Source organism: Vigna unguiculata, chromosome 11, assembly GCF_004118075.2.
Source record: "Vigna unguiculata cultivar IT97K-499-35 chromosome 11, ASM411807v1, whole genome shotgun sequence".
In the NCBI taxonomy this organism is placed as follows: Eukaryota; Viridiplantae; Streptophyta; class Magnoliopsida; order Fabales; family Fabaceae; genus Vigna; species Vigna unguiculata.
This window is the reverse complement of record NC_040289.1, coordinates 31,119,524-31,141,263: the sequence shown is the minus strand read 5'-3', so window position 1 is coordinate 31,141,263 and position 21,740 is coordinate 31,119,524. Positions and strand designations below refer to the sequence as shown.

At 33.5% G+C, this 21,740-nt stretch overlaps 2 protein-coding genes and 6 non-coding genes across 8 annotated transcripts; all 8 read right to left on the bottom strand.

The window, feature by feature from the left end:
• Window positions 1-18: 18 nt before the first annotated feature.
• Window positions 19-8,835, bottom strand: LOC114170040 (external alternative NAD(P)H-ubiquinone oxidoreductase B3, mitochondrial-like). Its single transcript, XM_028055507.1, has 10 exons — window positions 8,741-8,835; window positions 8,382-8,634; window positions 8,037-8,243; window positions 7,617-7,867; window positions 7,129-7,348; window positions 6,952-7,056; window positions 1,462-1,722; window positions 1,217-1,338; window positions 784-903; window positions 19-527 (listed from the first exon to the last, which is right to left on the bottom strand). The coding sequence occupies exons 1-10, from the start codon at window positions 8,833-8,835 to the stop codon at window positions 440-442; spliced, it is 1,722 nt and encodes a 573-aa protein (XP_027911308.1). The 3' UTR covers window positions 19-439.
• Window positions 8,836-9,995: 1,160 nt separating this feature from the next.
• LOC114169881 (external alternative NAD(P)H-ubiquinone oxidoreductase B1, mitochondrial) lies at window positions 9,996-15,781 on the bottom strand. Its single transcript, XM_028055259.1, has 10 exons — window positions 15,486-15,781; window positions 14,415-14,685; window positions 13,933-14,136; window positions 13,529-13,779; window positions 13,186-13,405; window positions 12,913-13,017; window positions 12,381-12,644; window positions 12,069-12,190; window positions 10,489-10,608; window positions 9,996-10,212 (listed from the first exon to the last, which is right to left on the bottom strand). The coding sequence occupies exons 1-10, from the start codon at window positions 15,560-15,562 to the stop codon at window positions 10,125-10,127; spliced, it is 1,722 nt and encodes a 573-aa protein (XP_027911060.1). The 5' UTR covers window positions 15,563-15,781; the 3' UTR covers window positions 9,996-10,124.
• Window positions 15,782-19,851: 4,070 nt separating this feature from the next.
• On the bottom strand, window positions 19,852-19,956 carry LOC114170957. The gene has a single exon (XR_003601308.1). It is a non-coding gene; the product is annotated as a small nucleolar RNA snoR97 (small nucleolar RNA).
• Window positions 19,957-20,019: 63 nt separating this feature from the next.
• On the bottom strand, window positions 20,020-20,135 carry LOC114170944. The gene has a single exon (XR_003601295.1). It is a non-coding gene; the product is annotated as a small nucleolar RNA Z278 (small nucleolar RNA).
• An 86-nt stretch (window positions 20,136-20,221) lies between these two features.
• On the bottom strand, window positions 20,222-20,336 carry LOC114170943. The gene has a single exon (XR_003601294.1). It is a non-coding gene; the product is annotated as a small nucleolar RNA Z278 (small nucleolar RNA).
• A 68-nt stretch (window positions 20,337-20,404) lies between these two features.
• Window positions 20,405-20,496, bottom strand: LOC114170925. The gene has a single exon (XR_003601278.1). It is a non-coding gene; the product is annotated as a small nucleolar RNA Z223 (small nucleolar RNA).
• An 86-nt stretch (window positions 20,497-20,582) lies between these two features.
• On the bottom strand, window positions 20,583-20,670 carry LOC114170962. The gene has a single exon (XR_003601312.1). It is a non-coding gene; the product is annotated as a small nucleolar RNA U36a (small nucleolar RNA).
• A 239-nt stretch (window positions 20,671-20,909) lies between these two features.
• Window positions 20,910-21,046, bottom strand: LOC114170965. Its single transcript, XR_003601315.1, has one exon. It is a non-coding gene; the product is annotated as a small nucleolar RNA snoR134 (small nucleolar RNA).
• Between the last annotated feature and the right edge of the window lie 694 nt (window positions 21,047-21,740).

The following is a 21,740-nucleotide window of genomic DNA, read 5'->3' as shown; positions in this document are numbered from 1 at the left end:
AGAAGAAAATAAGATAAATTAAACTAAAGTTGTCATATCAATAAGAATCACACTTCAACTTTTGGATACACTCTCCTTTGACATCTCTTGATAAAATATACATTTGATTCTTAACAAGAACAGCAACCTAGGAATATCTATTGCATTTCATGAGATGATTCAATAATGCATAGTTGTAATGAGAGATTCCTTATTTTATTTTGTGGATAGAGTTTCAGTATGTCTGGCAAAGTAGCAGCAAATAGGCTTTTCAGAAGTCCAAATTGATTTACTGCAGTCAATGTGGTCAAAATAAGGTTGTTTATCAACAAAATTAGCATACAATAAGATAAGGACATGGAAACATGAAATTAAAATCCTGTTTTTTCTATATTTTTTAGTCCTCTGTGGTAAGGTTGGGATCATTTGCTCTGCTGTGCCTCTAGCATTGAATGAGATCTTAGATTTGACTTGAATCCCTACCAAACATGAATCTTCTTCCCCAGTCACCAACCACCAAAAACCTTGTTCTCCAGCTCACTTGTTTGCTGCATGTTTTTGAGAATAGTTAGAGGATGAAAGCATGCTAATACATCAGAATGTTTCCTCAGCTTGTTTTCAAAATTTTAATTAAGCTTCTAAAAAGTAAAGAAAAGTGTAACTGAGTCTTTGATTTTCTGTAATCTTTTTTATGTGGTGGTGGTTTCAAGCTATTATAAACTAAGAGTGGATACTTAATTGTAAAAACTTTACAACACCAAAACTCAATCACAATTTCTTTTAGTTTAAACCTTGAAAAATTACCTTGTATACACTGAATACCAGAGCCACTGGGTGCTCTGACCAATTGAAATCCAATCTCCTGGAAGCTGAGCTGCAGTTTGTTCTCCTCCTAGTGGAGCAAATTGTCCTAAATGCTTGTACCTTTCAATAAATAAATCATGGGAAATGAAGAATTAGCCCTGAAGCTTTTAGTTACAAATGCACCATTTTGGTTACACCAGGAAAAATTAACTAACTGATTAACCATTGTTTATTTTGTGGTAGAATTACAGACACATTAGTTTCATTAAGAGATTATATATATGTAACTTGTTCGACTCATAAAATAATTGATATCACTTTAACTTAAAACTTCAAATGTTGTAATCAATGTAGAACTTAGACTCACACTTAAATTATTTTCACCAGGTAGAAACCATAATGATCTTAAACCATGTAATAATTTCTTCCATACCTGAAGGGACGGAATCGATGGCGACCAACTCCTCTGAACCTGAGAGGGCCTTCAGGATACCTCTCACACAACTCCATGCGGTTGAAACAGTCTGCAAGATACACTCCTTGCTGTGCAGCTACCTATAGTGATTCAAAGTTGGAAGTCATCACAAAGCACAAGTAATAAGATAACCCTTCTGAAAAGGAAAAGTTTCAACTTATGAAGCATTATTGAGAAGTAGTGTTTGCTGTATGCACTTGTACCTGAGCTGTGGCAGGAAGATTTTTCATCTGAGAGTCTACTTTGGAAAGGGCTTCTTTGAAGTATTCAATGTCCACTGTAATGCCGCTTTCTTGAGATTTCTTTAGCAAGCTGGCCATGTCTTTCATTTGGTTCTTCTTTAAATAAATTTCCACTTGAGGGTACCTTTCAATAATGTCATCAACAACGTCTTTAAATTCTTTAAGATCTAATTTTCCAGAATTGTTCTTGTCAGCCTTGCTAAATATCACGGCTATATCTTCCTGTAAAACCATGCCACGCAAAACTGTTATGCTACAACTTAAAGAAGTAACAGATCTATTGAAGTAGAATGCATATTCTAGAACAACCTAAAAAAATATAAGATAGAGTAATTGAAATGTAAAGAAACTTCTAGAGTATTGGAGAAAAGCCTAGGATAGAGAGAAAAATCAAGAACATTCAACTATGTAGAAAAATCTAGAAGTATTTGCATTAGTTCTAGCTAGAAGTTTCTAGAATAATCTATGGGTCTAAAAATACCCATGTATCCTACCATTTTGTAATATGAAGAACAACTAACACAATATCCAATACAACTACTCTCAACTACAAAATACACTTCTCCAACTATTACTTTCACACTCTACTATCCACACATTTTCTCTATCCCTTTAACAACCTTAAAATACTAACAGTGGTACCAGAGCTACGTTCGATCATTTATTGGGCGTAGAAAAATTATTCTATTACTTCCAAAACCTTCCTTCTATACTTCCAAAAGAAGAGAGTTTTTTCTCTTAACCTATGGCTTCTAACATTGTTCACTTTTCTTCAGTCCCCCTACCAATTTTTACCGGTGAAAATTTTGACCTCTGGAAACTCAAACTAAAGACATATTTTATCTCACAAAAATTGTGGGATATTGTTCAATCTGGTTATACAAAACCAGATAATATTGAGACTCTATCTGAGGAGGAACGAAAAAAGCTAGAAGATTCTGAACAAAAGGATGCCCAAGCATTGTTTGTTCTTCAACAAGCTGTTGGAGAAACTATTGCCAGGAGGATCATGGATGCAGAAACTGCAAAAAGGGCATGGGATATTTTGGAGGAAGAATTTGAAGGCAATGAACATGTACGCTTCGTTAAACTGCACTATCTAAGAAAAGAATTTGAGACCATCAGAATGAAGGAATCTGAGACCATTGAAGAATACTATGGAAGAATAAAAGAAATAGTGAATAAAATGAAGTTATATGGAAAAGAAATTAAGAAAAAAAGAGTGGTAGAAAAAATTCTTATCACTCTCACAGAAAAATATGATTCCATAGTAGCTTCCATAGAAACTTCCTCGGATCCATCTTCTCTATCGATAAGTAAACTAGTTGGTCTCCTTGGAGCGCACGAAGCAAGATTAAATAATCGTGCTGATACAAATTCAGTCGAAAATGCCTTCCAATCAAAGCTCAAATTACAACCCAAAAGGAGAGAAGAAGAAGAAAAGAAAAATATTGAAGAATATTCTAGAAGCAAAGATTCTAGAAATTTCTCTGGAAGCAAGAAAGATAAATATCCTCCGTGTGGCATTTGCAATAAGTCAAGTCATGCAGAAAAAGACTGTTGGCATCGTGGGAAGCCAATATGTCATTATTGCAAGCAGCCTGGACATGTGGAGAAATATTGTCGTAATAAAAATAAGCATCAAGCAAACTTTGCTAAAGAACATAATCAGGAGTAACATTTATTCTATGCCAATCAAGAATCTCATAGTGGAGAAGGAAACTGGTACTTGGACAGTGGATACAGCAATCACATGGCCAAAGATCAAAATATTTTCAAAGACATTGATAAATCTGTCAATGTCAAAGTTCGTCTTGGAAATGGTGCCACAGTGGAGTCTCAAGGCAAAGGAACTGTCATGGTGGAGAAAGAAAGGTACGAAATTCATCAAGGATGTTTTACTAGTTCCCAATCTTAAAGAAAATCTTTTAAGTATTGGCCAAATGATGGAGAATGGGTATTCTCTTCACTTTGAGAAAGATACATGCAAAATTTATGACAGTAGAAGGTTAGAAATTGGTGAAGTAAAAATGGAGAAGAGAAATAGAAGTTTTCCCATAAGCTTCAAACCTGGAACTAATATTGCCATGAAGGCGGAAGTTGATGACTCATGGCTTTGGCATAGAAGATTTGGCCACTTCAACACACATGCCTTAAAGCTTCTATATCAGAAAAACATGATGAGGGATCTTCCTTACTTGAAGGAGAACAATGAATCATGCGAAGGATGTCTTCTCGATAAGCAACACCGATTACCATTCTCAACAGACAAAGCATGGAGAGCAAAAGACTTACTAGAATTAATCCACACCGATGTTTGTGGACCGATGAGGACGCCTTCACATCACAACAACAGGTACTTCATCCTCTTCATTGATGACTTCTCTAGAATGACATGGGTCTATTTCTTAAAGGCAAAGTCAGAAGTCTTCGGAATATTCAAGAAATTCAAGGCTCTTGTCGAGAAACAAAGTGGAAAACAGATAAAAGTACTTAGAAGTGATCGTGGAAAAGAGTACACATCTCGTGAGTTTGACAAATTCTGCGAAGATGAAGGCATAGAACGACAACTTACAGTCGCATATACTCCACAACAAAATGGTGTTTCAGAGAGAAAGAATTACACAGTCATGGAGATGGCGAGATCAATGTTGAAGGAGAAAGGACTACCAAATACATTCTGGGCAGAAGCAGTCTACACTGCTGTCTACCTACTCAATAGATGTCCTACTAAAGCAGTCCAAGACAAAACTCCAATCGAAGCCTGGAGCGGTAAGAAACCATCAGCTAAACATCTAAGAGTATTTGGATCTGTTTGCTATATTCATGTTCCAGACCAAAAGAGACACAAACTAGAAGACAAGACCATACGAGGCATCTTCTTGGGTTATAGTACACAATCCAAAGGCTACAGAGTCTATAATCTTCAAACAAAGAAGCTAACTATTAGCAGAGACATTGAAGTAGATGAAAGTGCTACTTGGAACTGGGAAGAGGAACAAATTGAGAGGAAGACAATATACATGCCCAACAATCAACCAACTACAAGCCAAGAAGATAACAATCAAGATACCATTATAACTTCAGAATCTCCTGCAACTCCAACATCAATTCAAGATCAAGAAGAATCATCGCCTGAATCCACTCCGAGACGAATCAGATCTCTAACAGACATCTATGAATCTTGCAACTTGGCCATACTAGAGCCTAGAACCTTTGAAGAGGCCGCAAAACAAGAAGAATGGGTCAAGGCAATGAAAGAAGAGATAAAGACAATAGAGAAAAATAACACTTGGGAGCTAGCAGACTGTCCAAAAGATAAAGATATCATCGGAGTTAAGTGGGTCTTCAAGACAAAGTTAAACCCTAATGGTACCATACACAAACACAAGGCAAGGTTGGTAGCTAAGGGTTATTCACAACAACCTGGAGTAGACTACAATGAGACATTTGCTCCAGTTGCTCGACTAGACACAATAAGAACTCTAATAGCCCTTGCAGCACAAAAAGGATGGAGCATCTACCAATTAGACGTCAAGTCTGCATTCCTCAATGGTGTTCTTGAAGAAGAGATCTATATAGAGCAACCACCAGGATTTGTGGTTAAAGGCCAAGAAGCCAAAGTGTTGAGATTAAAGAAAGCTTTATATGGCCTGAAACAAGCTCCTCGTGCATGGTACAACAGAATCGATTAATATTTCACCAATCAAGGATTCAGGAGGAGCAAGAGTGAGCTTACACTATACATCAAGACACAAGGTCAGCATACTCTTTTACTCTCTCTATATGTAGATGATCTTATTTATACCGGAACCAACACAAAGATGTTGATGGAGTTTAAAGAAGATATGATGAAGACCTTTGAGATGACTGATCTTGGCTTGATGAGTTATTTCCTCGGCATAGAGGTAAGTCAAAGAGATGATGGAATATTCATCTCACAAAAGAAATATACAGAATATTTGTTGAAGAAATTTAAGATGTACGGGTGCAAACCTGTAAGCACACCACTAGTGACGAATGAGAAACTACAAAAGTTGGATGGAGCACCAGAAGCCGATGCATCTCGATACAGGAGTCTAGTTGGAAGTCTACTTTATCTGACGGCTACACGACCAGATATCATGTTCGCTACATGTCTCTTATCAAGATTCATGCAAAATCCAAGCCAAATACATCTTGGCGTAGGCAAAAGAATTTTAAGATATCTACAAGGAACCAAAGAGCACGGTATATGGTACAAATCCACAGGCAATCCAACATTGCTTGGTTATACTGATAGTGATTGGGCAGGGTCAGTGGACGACATGAAGAGCACGTTAGGCTATGCTTTCTCACTTGGATCAGGAATATTCTCTTGGGCGTCAAAGAAGCAAGCCACAATTGCCCAATCAACCGCTGAAGCAGAATATGTGGCAGCCGCTGAAGCAACAAGTCAGGCTATATGGCTTCGAAGAATACTCAAAGATATGGGAGAAAAACAAAGTGGCCCTACTACAATTAATTATGACAATAAATCAACCATTGCAATGACAAAGAATCCTGTGCATCACAATAGAACAAAACATATAGCAATTAAATACCACTTCATCAGAGAAGCAGAAACAAATATGAAGATACGACTTGAGTACTTCCCGACAGAAGATCAAATTGCAGATATCTTCACAAAGGCCTTACCAAGACCAAGATTTGAACTACTACGCGCTATGCTTGGAATTACCGAATTTGCATCAAGGAGGAGTATTGAAGTAGAATGCAAATTCTAGAACAATCTAGAAAAATATAAGATAGAGTAATTGAAATGTAAAGAAACTTCTAGAGTATTGGAGAAAAGCCTAGGATAGAAAGAAAAATCAAGAACATTCAACTATGTAGAAAAATCTAGAAGTATTTGCATTAGTTCTAGCTAGAAGTTTCTAGAATAATCTATGGGTCTATAAATACCCATGTATCCTACCATTTTGTAATATGAAGAACAACTAACACAATATCCAATACAACTACTCTCAACTACAAAATACACTTCTCCAACTACTACTTTCACACTCTACTATCCACACATTTTCTCTATCCCTTCAACTATCACTTTAACAACCTTAAAATACTAACAAGATCACTGCAGCACCATATAATGTGTTGTTAAAATGTCAATGATTTTCAGCAGAAGTAGTATGCAATGGTTGATATCAATAATACTGCAAAACCTTAAGACAATAGATTTATGAATTTTCATCTTCATATAATGCTCAACTTTCTCATTTTTACTTCATATAAAACTTAGACTCACACTTTGGTTCCTAACCGGTGATCTTATCTGATATGAAACATTTTTACTTGCACTTGCATACGAGAAACAAAATGTGGTAGCTACTACAATCACATCATATTATAGGAATGAAAGAGCACAAACTAGAAAACTTGTAGAATGAAGAATGCATAGATTACACCTACCATAACCATACGTTGATTTATAGTGGCACAATCACCAAGAGCATAGATGTTGTCAGATCCTTCCACCCTTAGCCATTCATCAGTGACCAATGCACGTCTGTTAATCTGTCACAGAAATAATTCAAAGCTTGCAAAAATTGAACAGTAGCAAATTTTGTGAGAAACAAAGAAACAAACCTGGCCAAGCTGTTTCATAAATTCAACTATTTCAGGGCGAGCACCAATACCAGTTGACCAAACTACCATTCCGTGAGGCATGGTAACAATTTCACCAGTTGACCTTTCTTTGGAAGTGATTTCGTTTTCACCAACTTTCACAACCATAGATCCCAACTTCACATTAATGCCATCTCTGGCAAACTTATGTTCAGCAAATTCAGTAATTCTCTGGTCAAACCTGCAATGAACCAAGAAATTACATCACAGTCTCACATTCAAAAACAAAAGGGGATGCTCTTAAAAGTGACTTTAGTGTTATTCTTAAAGGTAGAATTGAAGTTGCACTTCCATCATTTACCTGATGAATGATTTACATTAAAGTTCAGCACAGATTACTAAGGCAAAATTCTTATTCTGATAGAAGGAAAACTCTAGAAGAATTTTTAAAATTGTATCTAGGTTTTAACCTTTTCTTCATATGCTAATAAAGAAAAAAAATACATTACATGTTTAGAATATGATCGCCTGCCTCCAAGAGAGTAATATTCACATACTGTTCAAGTTCAGGATATAAATAAGCCAGATCTTCATGAACAAAGTCATGAAGTTCAGCAGAAAATTCTACCCCTGTTGGACCACCACCAACAACTACAAAACTCAGAAGCTTTTTCTTCTCTTCCACCGGTAAAGAAGGAAGGCTAGCCCTTTCAAAAAGTTCAACCACTTTCCGACGGATTTTTAGAGCTTCATCCACTTCCTTCAAAGAGAATCAGGAGTAGTTCAGTTTGCATATCTTCTAATTAATATACATTTCTCAGATACTTTTGTGACTGGTTTAAGTCCAACATTAATAAAAGATTACCTTGGTGAAACTTCTACTTAATAATATAATTATGACATAAATTGGATGTTTAAAAGATATATACCTTAAGGAAATGGGCGTGTTCTTCAACACCAGGTGTGTTGAAGGTATTAGAACGACCTCCCATAGCTATTACCAGGTAATCATAATCAATGGAAAATTCTTCTCGTTCACCAGAATTTTTTTCTTTAACAGCACGACAAAAAACTTTGTTGTTCTTTTGATCGATCTTGTAGCATTCAGCTTCACTAAAATTAATATTTACACCGCTCTGTTGAACAGTGTTTTCCTTGTAAGTGTACATACAAATATAATTCGAAAGCTGAAACATTACGCACTACTAGTTATAATAACATGTAAATTTTGTTCTTGTTTAAATAAGAGAGAAGATAGTTGATGGAGAAGGTACAGTGCGAGTGATACTGCGAATGGGTTCAACGACGCTCCTTGCTTCCACTGTGCCACAGGTTACACTTGGTAGCAATGGAGTGAATGCAAAATAGTTACGTGGTGAAACCACATGAATATCATAGGAGTTGCTCTTCATATTTTTCAGAAAACTGGTTCCAGCCCAACCAGTTCCAAGCACCACCACCTTCTTCTTTGGAGGTTCATTGCCATATTCTGGTTTTGCATCGCAAAATGCCACTGCTCCTCCTCCACTGCAACGCAATGCAGAAAGTGATTAACATAAAAAATTAATTAATAAATCAAACACATTGTGAAAAAATGGCAAGAACGTAAAGTATGAGATTTTATGAGTTAAACCTGATGACAGTGCAAACAAGAATAGACTTGGACCATGATGGATACTCATTGAAAACCCTCGAGGCTGTGTGAAAGAATCTGGAAGACCAACGCATTGTGAAACTCCTAGCTAGAGAGTTAATTTGTCTTCTTAAGTGCTTGTTTCTATGTCAATTTTGTTTTCTTTTTTGGTTACTTCTGCATGCTATGTTTGTAAGAAAAATGAGAAAAACATGTGCTAGAAAATGGGTAGAGTGACAGATTTTTCAGGTACGGTTTTGAACACTAGCCCATGATCAAAGTTGTTGTTGCTGCATGAAATTGCATTTTCTTATGTTGACTGGTTAAATCAAGGGAAATAATACACCTGCCATGTTGTTCGAGGAATAGATCTGCACTTTGAAAAAATGTATGGCCAATCATTATAGTTGAATTACAAAATGATCCGCGAATTATGCTGTCAAACCAAAGTTCTCATAATCTCATTGTTATTGTTCACTCATTTTTACACATCATCTTTCTGTCTTTTTGCCATACATTTTTCAACGTGTACAAGTGATTGATTTAATTTTGAAATGGAATTATTTGTTTTAAAGCTATGAATTAAAAACTGTTTTTTTCCTTGTGAAGATGATACGAAGTGGGGAAATATCATGACAATGCTAAATTTGTATGATTCTCGATGACAGTACACGTAAACGATTATATTATCAAGATGAGTCATTGTTTTTTATATTTCTTATATAGTTTTTACGAATACATTTATATCAATAAATAACTATTAACTTAAAATATAAAATTATTATTATGAATTAATAGTTATTTATTGATTTAATACAATTATTTATATGATTATTATGATTAATACTCATATCATTAATTATTAATTACTTTTTATATGAATATTTATATTAATTTGATTTATATCCTTTATGATTATTTATGATTACATGTTATATTTATAAATAAAACTTTTACTATCAATAATAAGACATACAGAAAAATTATTCCTCATTTTTTCATTTTTCTATTCTTCCTTTCCTTCTCTTTTCTATTATTAACTTTATTTTATAACAATAATAAATTTATAGATTTTTTTTATTTATTAGTCCACGGTCAAATTGTTACTGCATGAAAATTCATTTTTTTATGTTTAAATCAAAAGGAAATAGTACACTTCCATTAGATCTGTGTTTCCTTCTCATTATGTACGAAGAAAAGGCTTGAAAAGGATCCGATCCAAATCCACATACATACTTACGTAAAATGGAAGCAGTAAACAGAAACACTCAACGAAAATGCAATAACAGTTCATAAGATTGTTTCCAATGGAGATGTTGTTCCATCAACAGTGATATCACTTTACATTAGATACAAAAATCAACAGAGGTAACAAGGTGTGAAATTAAACTCGACTTGAATCCCTGCCAAATATGAATCTTCTTGTCCAATCAGACACGACCAAGACCCTTGTTCGCCAGCTCACTTGCTTGCTGAATGTTGAACACAAAGTTATTAGATAAAAGAAAAAGATTCCTTAACACTATTTGATTTTCATTTGACAATTTTTATAAAGATAAAATAATATTAACAAAAAATAATTTTTATATTTTTAAAAAAGAATAGAGCAAAACGTAGTGAGGGTAATATGAAATGAATGTAAAAAAAATTTTAGTGTGAAAATAAAATAACAGTGTCCCTATATAAAACTAGCTATGCAAATAACTTGGTTGCCACGTGTGTACTTTACATAATAGATAATGACTCACCTTGCATATACAGAATACCAAAGCCATTGGGTGCTGTGACCCATGGAAACCCAGTCTCCAGGAAGTTCTGCAGCTGCCTGCTCCCCACCTAGTGGAGCAAATTGACCCAGATGTCTATACCTTTTGTTAACATGCAAACAATCTCACTAATTAGTCAATGATGCAGCATAAACACAATTACGTGTTATATTATGTCTTTGATTAGAAAAAAAAAAAACTAACCTAAAATGGTTATCAAAACATCTTTTTCTACCTAATTAGTGGCCAACTCTTTTGTAAACATAATGTGGTGTATCGTTGGCAATTTTTGTGTTCAATTCCACGGCAAGAGTTATACTACTTGGAAATATCAATTCAAGATGTATTGAAAAGATTGTGGGGTCAGGAACTGAAAAATAGCCTTAGATGCATGGGAAGTAAGAGATGTTCATACCTCTTACTTTTTCGATGTTAGGAATCCAAATGTGAGTCTAAGTCCTACATTTAGTAGAAATGTGAAAGTAAAATACTGTATAAGGATGAAGACTCATAAATCTATTGTCTTAAGGTTTTTGGTTAAAAGTGATGTCAATCCCTTGTGTGGTTGAACTCAAGTCTCATTGTATTGTGACTCCCCAATAAACCTTCCTCTCTAAAAGCCTAACATCCTGTACTATTGCTTCCAACTTATTGTGTGTTGGTCACTTAGTAGACAACAAATGTAATGTTAACTTTTCTCAATCTATCTTGTGTTGGAGTAGGTATCGAGGAAAATGGTCATGAAGGGGGCCTAAAGGGGGAAGGTTGTTTCCTCTCCATAATATTTCCCATCACTTCTCTTTTGCTTATAATAATGTTTTCAATCATAAACATAGAAAAATGGGTCATCCTGCTCTATTGTTTTATCTCACTCATTTAAATTTAGTTTGTTGGGATATCAAGTAATTGGTATTGGTGCATTTGTCTTGTTCTGCTTGCAAATTGGCTAAAAGTAAACTACTCTATTCTCCATACTGTACTCATCATGATTTCTATTGTTTTGAAATGATTCATAGTAATGTTTGGGGTTTGTCTCTTGTGACTTCTCATGTTCACTATAAATATTTTCTTACGTTTATCAACGATTATAGCTGTTTTACTTAGATATATTTTCTTGATCTAAATTTGAAGTTTTTTCAATAACAAAGGCATTAAAAAAAATCCCCTGACAAGTCGAGCAGTATATTGGACCTTAACGTCCCACATAGAAGGTATTGGAGCATGGTTTCAAGTAGAAACAAAAATGCTTCATCTAAAAAAGTGGAAGAAGGCCCTCCATAGTGATTATCAGACATAAAATATCAACCAAAGCAATTACATAATGGCATGGAGTAGACCATAGAGAACACACTCTGCCTAATTGGACATCTAATCCCTGCAGTGTTTCTTATCAACTTCTGCTTTCAAATTTGAAGCAATCACTACATAACGCATGAGAACTAACTTAACAGCCATACTAGATTTCCCTGGCATTTTATTCATTCAGTGGACAACTTTGAAATTTCCACTCCACATACAAGAAATACAGGAAGCACAATAAGAACATGAAGTACACAGTTTACCGGAAAGGCAGAAACTTATGGCGTCCAGATCCACTAAATCGTCGAGGACCTTCAGGATGCTCTTCAGCATGATCCCTGTGGTTGAAGCATCTAGCTAGATATGCACCCTGTTGAGCAGCAACCTGGATATAGCAACACATTAAAAAATGTACAAGACATTTGACAGCCTATGATGCACCGATACTTTAATTTGGGGGTCACGTATCCGTGTCTGACACTTACCGTATCTGATACATGTATCGTATCCGAACATCATAACTGACAGCAAAAGGTATCAGCACAAGTAAGAGTAGTTACTGGTGGAATATATACCTGTGCCGTTGCTGGCAGACTCTTCACCTGTGAATCTGCATGAGAAAGGGCCAGCTTAAATGCTTCTATGCCTATTTCCTTGCTTTCATTCCCTTGCAAATCTTTCCACAGAGTGCTAAAATCACGAAGATGTTTTTGCTTTAGATAGTGTTCAACTTGCGGATATCTTAAGACAATGTCATCCATCACCTCCTGGAATTCTTCAATAGTTAAGGTGCCTGACTTATTTTTGTCTGCAGCCTCAAATATGGTTGTGATATCATCCTAGAAACCAAGGTAACAAGTTAATTATGACATAGATCAATTCAATTGTGATTTACATAACATGTATTTGGTTCCTGCATAGAGTACATGCAACAAGCTTATTCAATTTATCAGAAATAATCAAATGAAAGGGACAATGAGCTTAATTTCATCATCAAAACCCAATCAAGTTGTTCACATCTTTATTCATTCAGAGAGGATACAACATTTTGTTGTATTAAATAAGTTTAGAAGTTTAAAAAAGGTCTCTTAAAGTCTGAAGAGATACCATGATTTTACGTTGAGTTATGCTAGAACAATCACCAAGCGCATACACCTCTTCACATCCCTTCACACGCAACCATTCATTAGTTGCTAGTACATGCCTTTCAGCCTGCACATGGTGAAGGGAAAGCACTATATATTATGGATCTGATTTAATGTAATATACTAAAAAAGCAGGAACACCTTCCTCACCATGTGCACATGCACATACACAAGTGAGAAGAAGAAAGGGTGAAGCAAATAGCATTCAGAAGAAATGCATGGAATGAATGTTCACCTGACCAATTTCTTTCATAAAGTCCCTTATAACTGGAAGAGTTGAAATGCCAGTTGACCAGACAACCAATCCATGGGGTACTGAGCAAACCTCTCCAGTTGATTTTTCCTTCATTGTAATAACCTTGTCATCAACACCGACAACCCGGCATCCTGTTTGAACTTCTATCCCATCTCTTGTAAATTTTTGCTCAGCAAATGAACTTATTCTTTCATCAAACCTACAAGATTGAAGATGACATTTATCCTAGGTGTGCTTTCTTATTTAAGATGAGTTAAGAATGTGAAAGATTTGAAATCATACTAATATACTTAAGACAGTTGATGCTTAATGCTGTTCTTACATGTTCAAGATGTGATCTCCTGATTGAATCACTGTTATTTTCACTTTATCTTTAACAGTTGGATATAATTTGGTTAAATCTTCTAGGACATAATCATGCAATTCTGCAGCAAATTCCACACCAGTTGGACCTCCTCCCACTACAACAAAATGAAGAATTGACCTTTGCTCTTCATCAGTTATACTAGGAAGAACAGCCTTCTCAAAGCAATCAATCACAGACAGTCTAATCCTCTGAGCATCCTCAACATCCTGTGAGTCATCATCATAGGGTGCATTTTGAATTAGTTACAAACAGATCAAAATACAAGTGTTTGATTATGGTAATTTTTCCTCACCAAGAAGTTCAAAGATTCAATGAATCTCCTGCTAAACCAACAGTCATAAACAAGAGAAAAAAAATACCTTCAGAAAATGACAGTTCTCCTTGACACCAGGAGTGTTAAATGTATTTACTTGTGCTCCCACCGCTACAACCAAGAAGTCATAGTCCAAGGAAAATTCGCCACTTCCCACCAAGTTGTCGATATTGGACCGACAGAAAACCTTTTTGTTTGAAGAATCAATTTTGGTGCATTCTGCTTCCCAAAAGTTTATTTCTCCTTTTCTCTGCAAATGGTAAAGTGGGGGGCTTCCTTATTAATTATCAAGTCAAAACACCTTAAGAACAAGAAATGAAAGGGAGAAAAATTCCCAGACATGACCAGAAGGTGATACTGACATCAACAATACACATAACAAAGTGAAGCATCGAACATTCTTGTTTTATAATAAGATAAGCCTCAAAGAACACTTGATTTATCACTATGTTACATGTTCATTCATCATGTGAATTGCTGACTAGAAAGGCATCAATTATTCCTAGAGCTCAGTTTTGTTGACTCCACCTTTTTAATGATGTTTCGGACTGGCTCTACGATGCTCCGCGCTTCAACTGTCCCACAAGTGACACTCGGTAATAAGGGAGTAAATGCAAAGTAGTTACGAGGTGAAACAACCTGAACATCATATAATGATGCATCCAGATCCTTAAGGAAACTAGTAGCAGCCCATCCTGTTCCAAGAACCACCACTTTCTTTTTGGAAGGCTCATCGGCATGAATACTAGGACGTTCAGCTCCTGTTTGTGATTCTGAGTATGCAACCACACCACCACCACTGCAATTTCAAAGGGCATGCAAACTTAGTGAAATAGAAAACACATACGTTGAGATCAGTTGACTATGTCAATCAGAAATTAATTTGTCTCCTTAAATATTTTTATATGATTTCCTAAGGATCGTCTAGGAAATTCATAGATCATTTCCTAAAGAAAACATGTATAGACTACTACCCTTGGAAAAAGGAATGACAGAAAAAAATAATGAGAGCAAAGCAGTTGGAGTAGTTACATTACAGAATTGGTTTGGCAGTTAAAATTGTTGAGAGCAGACCTTAACTTACATGATACAAGGTGTAGAAGAAAGATTAACTAACCATGAAAGATTTGGTGAGTCAAGGAAATAGTTCATTGCAAAAAGGGATACCCTTTGCTGAAGAAGAACCCCATAGATAGAGGGAGAATTTTCTCCTATGATCTCTGTTTCTGGTTTCATACATATTTTTTTCTATCTATTTAAGTTCTCTTTCTAAGAACAACGGAAGTATAGGGATGCATTGAATGAAGTAAAATTGCTTGGATCCATTTGCAACACTAACCCAACATCAAGAAGGACACTCATTGAATGAACTTGATTAACACTAGCAAGTGGATCAAGTGAAATAATGTAATAATACCCCAAAAATAACTTACTGGTTCTTGCACATGTATATGAATGTAAGTAAATCCACACACTCTTAAGTGAGAACTTCAACCAACAACAACCACTGAAATCTTAAAATAGACAATACTGTTAAAAGTACCCTTCTTATCTTCCTACAGCACATTATATACACGAAAAATTGATAAATAAAAGCACCTGAGAGTGCAGAGCAACAGAAAATTGGAGGAGCCCAGAACCCTGGAGGCCCTGTTGAAGAAGGAAGAAACCGTCATGGTTGCAAAATTGGGATTAAAAGCTTCAACTGCAGAACTCTGAACTCTGAAATCTGGAGTGTCACTATTTGAACTTCAGACAAAGAGCTCTTAGATCTCAACACGTGGCGTTGACGTGTGGATAGAATATTATTGTCTACCATCAGAGTTCGTAGCTGGAACATTGCTATGTCCCTTGGTTTTCGAACATCATCGAAAGCGTAGTTCAAAAGATAAATCTTTCGAAAAAGGATCGGAACATACTGTTAAGAAAAATCAATTACTTTACTTTTCACTCAAGTGACTAGAAGTAACATGGCATCATGAAAGTTATTTTTTAAATTAAAGAAAATTATGAAAAATCTGAAATGTAGATTGACAGTATCCAACAGTTTAAATTTAAAAATATATGATATTAAAGTAATACTGTTATGCATATTTCGGAACTAATAATGTTAACACTGTTGTACCCAAAAAATGTCATTTGGACGAGCCGTCCAAAAATAAAAATTCAGTTTTTAAATACCTGGAGGGCGGCTAGAATAGAAGTTGTCGTTACGTCGTGGAATACCGAATAAAATTTTACTTTTGAAAGCTTTTTCTATCTTAAAGTGAATAAAAAGTTAAGATAATGATAGTAAATAAAATATAGAGTTGAATGTCACATATTATATATATATATATATAGTCCTCAATTCAACTGTTGAATTATTAAATAATAAAAAATTGTATTTCGTCTTAATATTTATGCTATAGGAATCAATTATAAATTTAAGTATACTAAAAGAGATATATAATCAACATATTTTGGTCATTACACTACACTAATTTGATTGGTAGTTATTCGTTTGGAAGATAAATGGGTGTAATGATGTCGATTTATTTATGAGTATTTTAATAAAGATTAACCTTTTGTAACTATTTTAATAAGGGTAGACTTTTGTGAGTATTTTAATGCTCCTCTTTATAAGTTTGTATATTTATAAGTAATTATTGAAAAATTATGTATTTGATGTTTATATTTAGTAGTAGTTATGTATGTTTTTTTTATGTTTACTGGTGAGAGTTTTTATAATTTGGAAACATTATAACATTTGGTTAGTAAACACTTTATTCTTCCCTAACACAAAATACTTAGAATACTTAGAAGTGACATTTTAAGAAGACATTAGTCTGAATAAAGCATAAAAAATATTTCTTATTTAAAGAGTTTTTGTTCATTTTTTTTTTCTCTCTTAGACTCACTTTATTATTTCACTCAAGCATTATTGGATTTTCATGCATGTTATTATGCAAGTTAAACTATGTTTTGATTTCTTTGGTTTACCTTTTCCATGGTTTTTTAATAAAATTGGTCATTTTGACCCATTTATTACAAAAAATGTCAGTTTACTAATTAATTACATAGCAAGGGACATGTCATGCGAGTAGGGATGTCAATGGGCGGGTAGGGTACGGGTACACCACAAGAAAATGCTTCATTAGTAACCAATTTTAGTGACCAAAAGTTGTTAGTTACTATAATTACTAATTTAGATACAAGTTTACAAAGTAAAAAAATCATTGGTTACTAAAATAGTTATTATTATGAATAAAAAATTATAATTGGTCACTAAATTGGTTTTTAAAATTAGCTATCATAGTTTTGGCTACCAAAGAAAACTGGTCACTAAAAATTAGCTACCTAAATTTTGGCTACCAAAATAACTTAGTTACTAAATTTCTCTCTAATTAATTAGTGACAAATTTAGTGATCAATTATAATTTTTTATTTATATTAGTGACTATTTTAGTAACCAATAAATTTTAATTTTGTAAATTGGTATCTAAATTGGTCACTATAGTGACTAACAACTTTTAGTCACTAAAATTGGCTACTAATAAGACATTTTCTTGTAGTGGTAATAGCTCCCTCGTATCCTACCTGTTGGATAAATATCTATTTCGTACCCATATCCATATCTGTCGGGTATCCGTCATGCGGGTACCCACCTATTTTTTTCATATCCGCGAGTACCCACGGGTATTTACAAAAATTATTTAAAAAACAAATATTTAATCATAAATTCAAATAAAATAAAATACATCAGTGTCATAAATTTTAAATAAAGTTCAAATAAACTCAAGTTCATACAAGTCCAAATAATTATAAAAGTAAATATAAAATGATGTTCAACACAATGAAAATTCTTTAATTAGTGCTTTGATCAACAAACTTACTTTCTTCGATTGATTCCTACAAAAATAAACAAAATAAACAATAATGTCAAGTATTCTTATTTTGATTCCATCATTTGACAACAAGCATACCATAAACGTCATTGTCTATGTAGAGTATGATGTATATGTCCAATTTCAAAGAAAATAAAGAGAAAAATGTCAAGGGGTTGTACCTAGAAGAAGACAATGTACCAATACTTGAAGCTGGAAAAATGAAGACAGAAGACAAGACAAGATGTGCAACTTAGAAAAAATTAGGTCACAATGTTTTTTACTAATATATATATGAGAGTATTTTTGTAAAATTTAGCGAGTACGAATATTCACGGGTACGGATACTATGATATCTGTACCCGATCCATTAACATGTGGGTATTTTTTTCTTTTGAAATTTTATAGAGAAATCATTAACAAGATCACGAATTTAATATCTAGTAATAAAATGTAATAACAAATTTAAAATATTAAATTTTAAAATAGCAAAATTTTAATAACATTTCATTTAGAATATTTTTAATCAAATTATTTTAAAATATATATATAATTAATTTTAGAAATTATAAAAAAGTTAGGAAAAAATAAAGAGAGAAGTGTGATCTTGTTAACGATCTTTTTGTAAAATTTAAAAAATAAATATTAAAATAATGTAATAATTGAATGTCGTTACTCATCATAACGATTTTAGTTAAAAACAAAATTGCAGAAGTCGTTACATTTTATGACAACTTCACGTTTTTTTAAATTTGAGAATAAATCGTCGTAATTTCATACAACTCCAACATAGAAGTTGTATTGAGTTTGCACGACCTTTTCCTTGTGATGTAATTAATTAGTCAATTGACCTATTTATGTAATAAATGTGTCAAAATGACCCATTTGGTAAGAAAAAGAAAAACTTTTTCCATTGTTAAGTTTGGCTTGTTTTCTAATCATAAGTTTAAATTCTTCTTAATTTTTCAATTCTTCTCATGGTATTAATGCCTTACTAGTACAAAGCATGTCAATATTCAAAAAGAAGTATTCTCTAAGAGTTATAAGAACTTCTTCTTATATTTTTTTTTATTGTGCATATATTATTGGCAAAGGGTTTGATTATAAGTAATTATGTGCCAAGATTAGGGGCTCCTACCTTAAATGATAAATCTCTTTGTCGATTTTAAAAGTTCATTTAAAGAAAAGGTATAATTAGTTGTATAGTACCCAGTTTGGGGTTAGGGTATCAAATAGGTACCCGGTTTAAAAAAAGTGTCAATTGCATCCCAACTTTTGAATGTTTCAATTAGGTTCTTTTCAAACAGAGTTGACTAACGCTATTAGTCAACGTGTCACGTGGCAGTCTGTGGTTTTTTTGAATTTTTTTAAAATTTTTAATTTTTTTTAAATTTTTTGAAAAAAAAAAAAATGTCACGTGTCAAGTCCTGTGACACGTGACATTGTCAATACCACGTGGCATTGCAATACATAGTGTCACTATCAGATGTCATCATTGTGTTGATTTCGATTTTGTATCTGATTCAATTTTGTCCTAATTTTTTTTAATAATTAAAATATTTTTGTAATCCATTTTTTATAAGATTAAAAATAATTAAGTTAAACTCTATTCAACTACATGAGCAACCTTCAAGTTAAACTCTATTTACTAAATAATGGAATTATTATTGTATTTACTAAATAAGGGTTTAGTAATTTAATTTCATTAAGGTATTAAAACATATGGAAATCATAATATACTTAAATTAAGTATAATTAAAGGAAAAAAAACATAACTTCGTATTAAATTTTTATACATATTCTGTATTTCATTTGAATTAAGTTTTAATTATTTATAGTATATACCAATTTAATTAAATAATTTAAGAATTTATAATTATAATTTAGTTACACCGCTCTGGAGGCAATGGTTTCGAGGAGTAAAATGTTGAGTCCTCCTAAAACACCGGTGTCGTAATGTCTCTCATTGTGAAGGATAACAAAATTGACCAAATTTTCCAAAACTAAAATAACGAACGGCAGGATTAGAATACAAAAATTAGAAACTGCAAGTGACTATATATAATCACCACTCATAAGAAATTAGAAAATGAGTAAAAAAATTTAGTGCTGTTATTTAACTCCTATCTCGTAAGTTACAAGAGATGAAGCTGATGACAACACTCAATCTATGAGCTTTTCAGACCCAGAACCAGTTAAATAAGAACGGGGTATAGTGAAACTCAATTTAAACAACTAACATAAATTAACTTTGAACTACATAAGCAACCTCAGATAAGTAGTTGCTGTCATAGGAAATGTAGTAACACCAAGTAGGTTCTCCCTGAAGCAGGGTCTTGGATCAACCACAACCTCTAGCAAGTTGGATTGGAAAATCATTGGTTATTGTAGTCGAATTTTACATTTCTAAGGGACAAAAAAGAAAATTATACAAAACATTAAAGTCTAGAAATATCCTCATAGTAAAATGCCTCAGTAAAATCCGAGGATATCATATGAATGAAGCTTCACCAAGTAGGTTCTCCCTGAAAACAGGGTCTTGGCTTCACAGCACCTCATGAAGTTGGATTAAATCATCATCAGCAATCTCAATAAAAGAAAACTAATCCATGAAAAAAAAATTATAAACAAAATAAAAATACAGAATATTGCTGTAGGCTCAGAGACATACAACAGCTCTATCAATCACAAATTTTCAGAAGCAGAACTGGCATAAAGCTGAATAGATATCCTCATAGCCAATAATTGAAAAAGAATCATAATTTCAATATGCCGAATAATAATATTTTGAAAATAAAAGCAATAAGTATTTTTCTTCAAAAAAAGAACATGGCTCATATAAAGAAATTCAACCATATTTAACCAATTTGACTTCATCGAGAAAACTCAGAAGCGCGGATAATGTATAATCATGGCCGGGGAAATAATAAAAAAATCAAACAAATAAATCTACGATCGAAATGGTCATTTAACGATCATTTCCGAAGGCACAAAGGAATAACCCTCGCACCAAGTAGAAACGACCGCGTTTAGATTTGCGCCTTTAGGACTAGCTTCGAATTCAGAGAACACGTGTTCGAAAAGAAGCTGAAGGTATAGCAAGGCAAATTGAGCATTCAACACAATAATCGTAAATAAGAGAGAGAATTGAAAATAGGAATTTCGCCGTTACTTTGACACAGATCAACCGTGGAAAATTGGGGCTGAACTGCAACACGAACGGCAACGATTTCGCACGTGCATCGGGGCGTTCACGTCATGTGGATTCAGAGATGCCCGGGAGGCACCATGCAGATCTAATATAGATCACAAAAATTGAAGGAAACTATAGGCTGAAAACTAATTTCCCTAAGAAGATGAAGAACTCTGAATCGGTGCTTCAAAGCTCTATTCGCTGCCAGGAATATATAGGCGTACCAAAACCCTAAATTTCTCTCTCGCCTAACGGTACTATTGCTGTGAATGAGACTTACCCGACCCGATCTGATTAAAAGTATTTGGGTTGGGTTTGGGCTTGGTTTAGTCCAGCTGTTAATGGTTACGTGGTTTGAACATGTACAATTTCAAAAAACAAAGTTATAATCATGTAAAAAAGTTACACTCTCGGAATAATAACAAGAAAATTGCTGAGCAAATAAGATAGTAGATGTGATGAAGGGAAATGGAACAAAAATATATAAACTTAAATATAATTTTAGTCCATAAAGTTAATGATATTTAAAGAACTTTTTTTATTTTTTATTTTCAGTTCGTCTTAATTTGAAAATTATCATTTTCTTATCTATAATATTATATTACATTAATTAACTACTTATTATATATTAAAAAAATGTTGAATGAGTATGTCAATTTATGAATAGTAGTATTGTAATACAATTTCAATATGTGTAACTTCAAAAAATATATAAAATAAATTCTATTTATATTTATCTTAAAATTGATATTATAGGATTCAAAAGGCAATAAAAATATCTTATAGAAACCAAAA

Bases quoted from the DNA above. Each gene is read 5' to 3' on its own strand.
- LOC114169881 (XM_028055259.1), bottom strand. From the start codon at position 15,562: ATGACGGTTTCTTCCTTCTTCAACAGGGCCTCCAGGGTTCTGGGCTCC. The intron at 12,191-12,380 runs GTATATATTCCA...TGCTATATCCAG, and splicing joins GTCTGCCAGCAACGGCACAG to GTTGCTGCTCAACAGGGTGC. The intron at 10,609-12,068 runs GTAAACTGTGTA...TGTTAACAAAAG, and splicing joins CATAAGTTTCTGCCTTTCCG to GTATAGACATCTGGGTCAAT.
- LOC114170040 (XM_028055507.1), bottom strand. From the start codon at position 8,835: ATGCGTTGGTCTTCCAGATTCTTTCACACAGCCTCGAGGGTTTTCAAT. The intron at 8,635-8,740 runs GTTTAACTCATA...ATTGCGTTGCAG, and splicing joins CTTGTTTGCACTGTCATCAG to TGGAGGAGGAGCAGTGGCAT. The intron at 904-1,216 runs GTATGGAAGAAA...ATTTATTGAAAG, and splicing joins CATCGATTCCGTCCCTTCAG to GTACAAGCATTTAGGACAAT.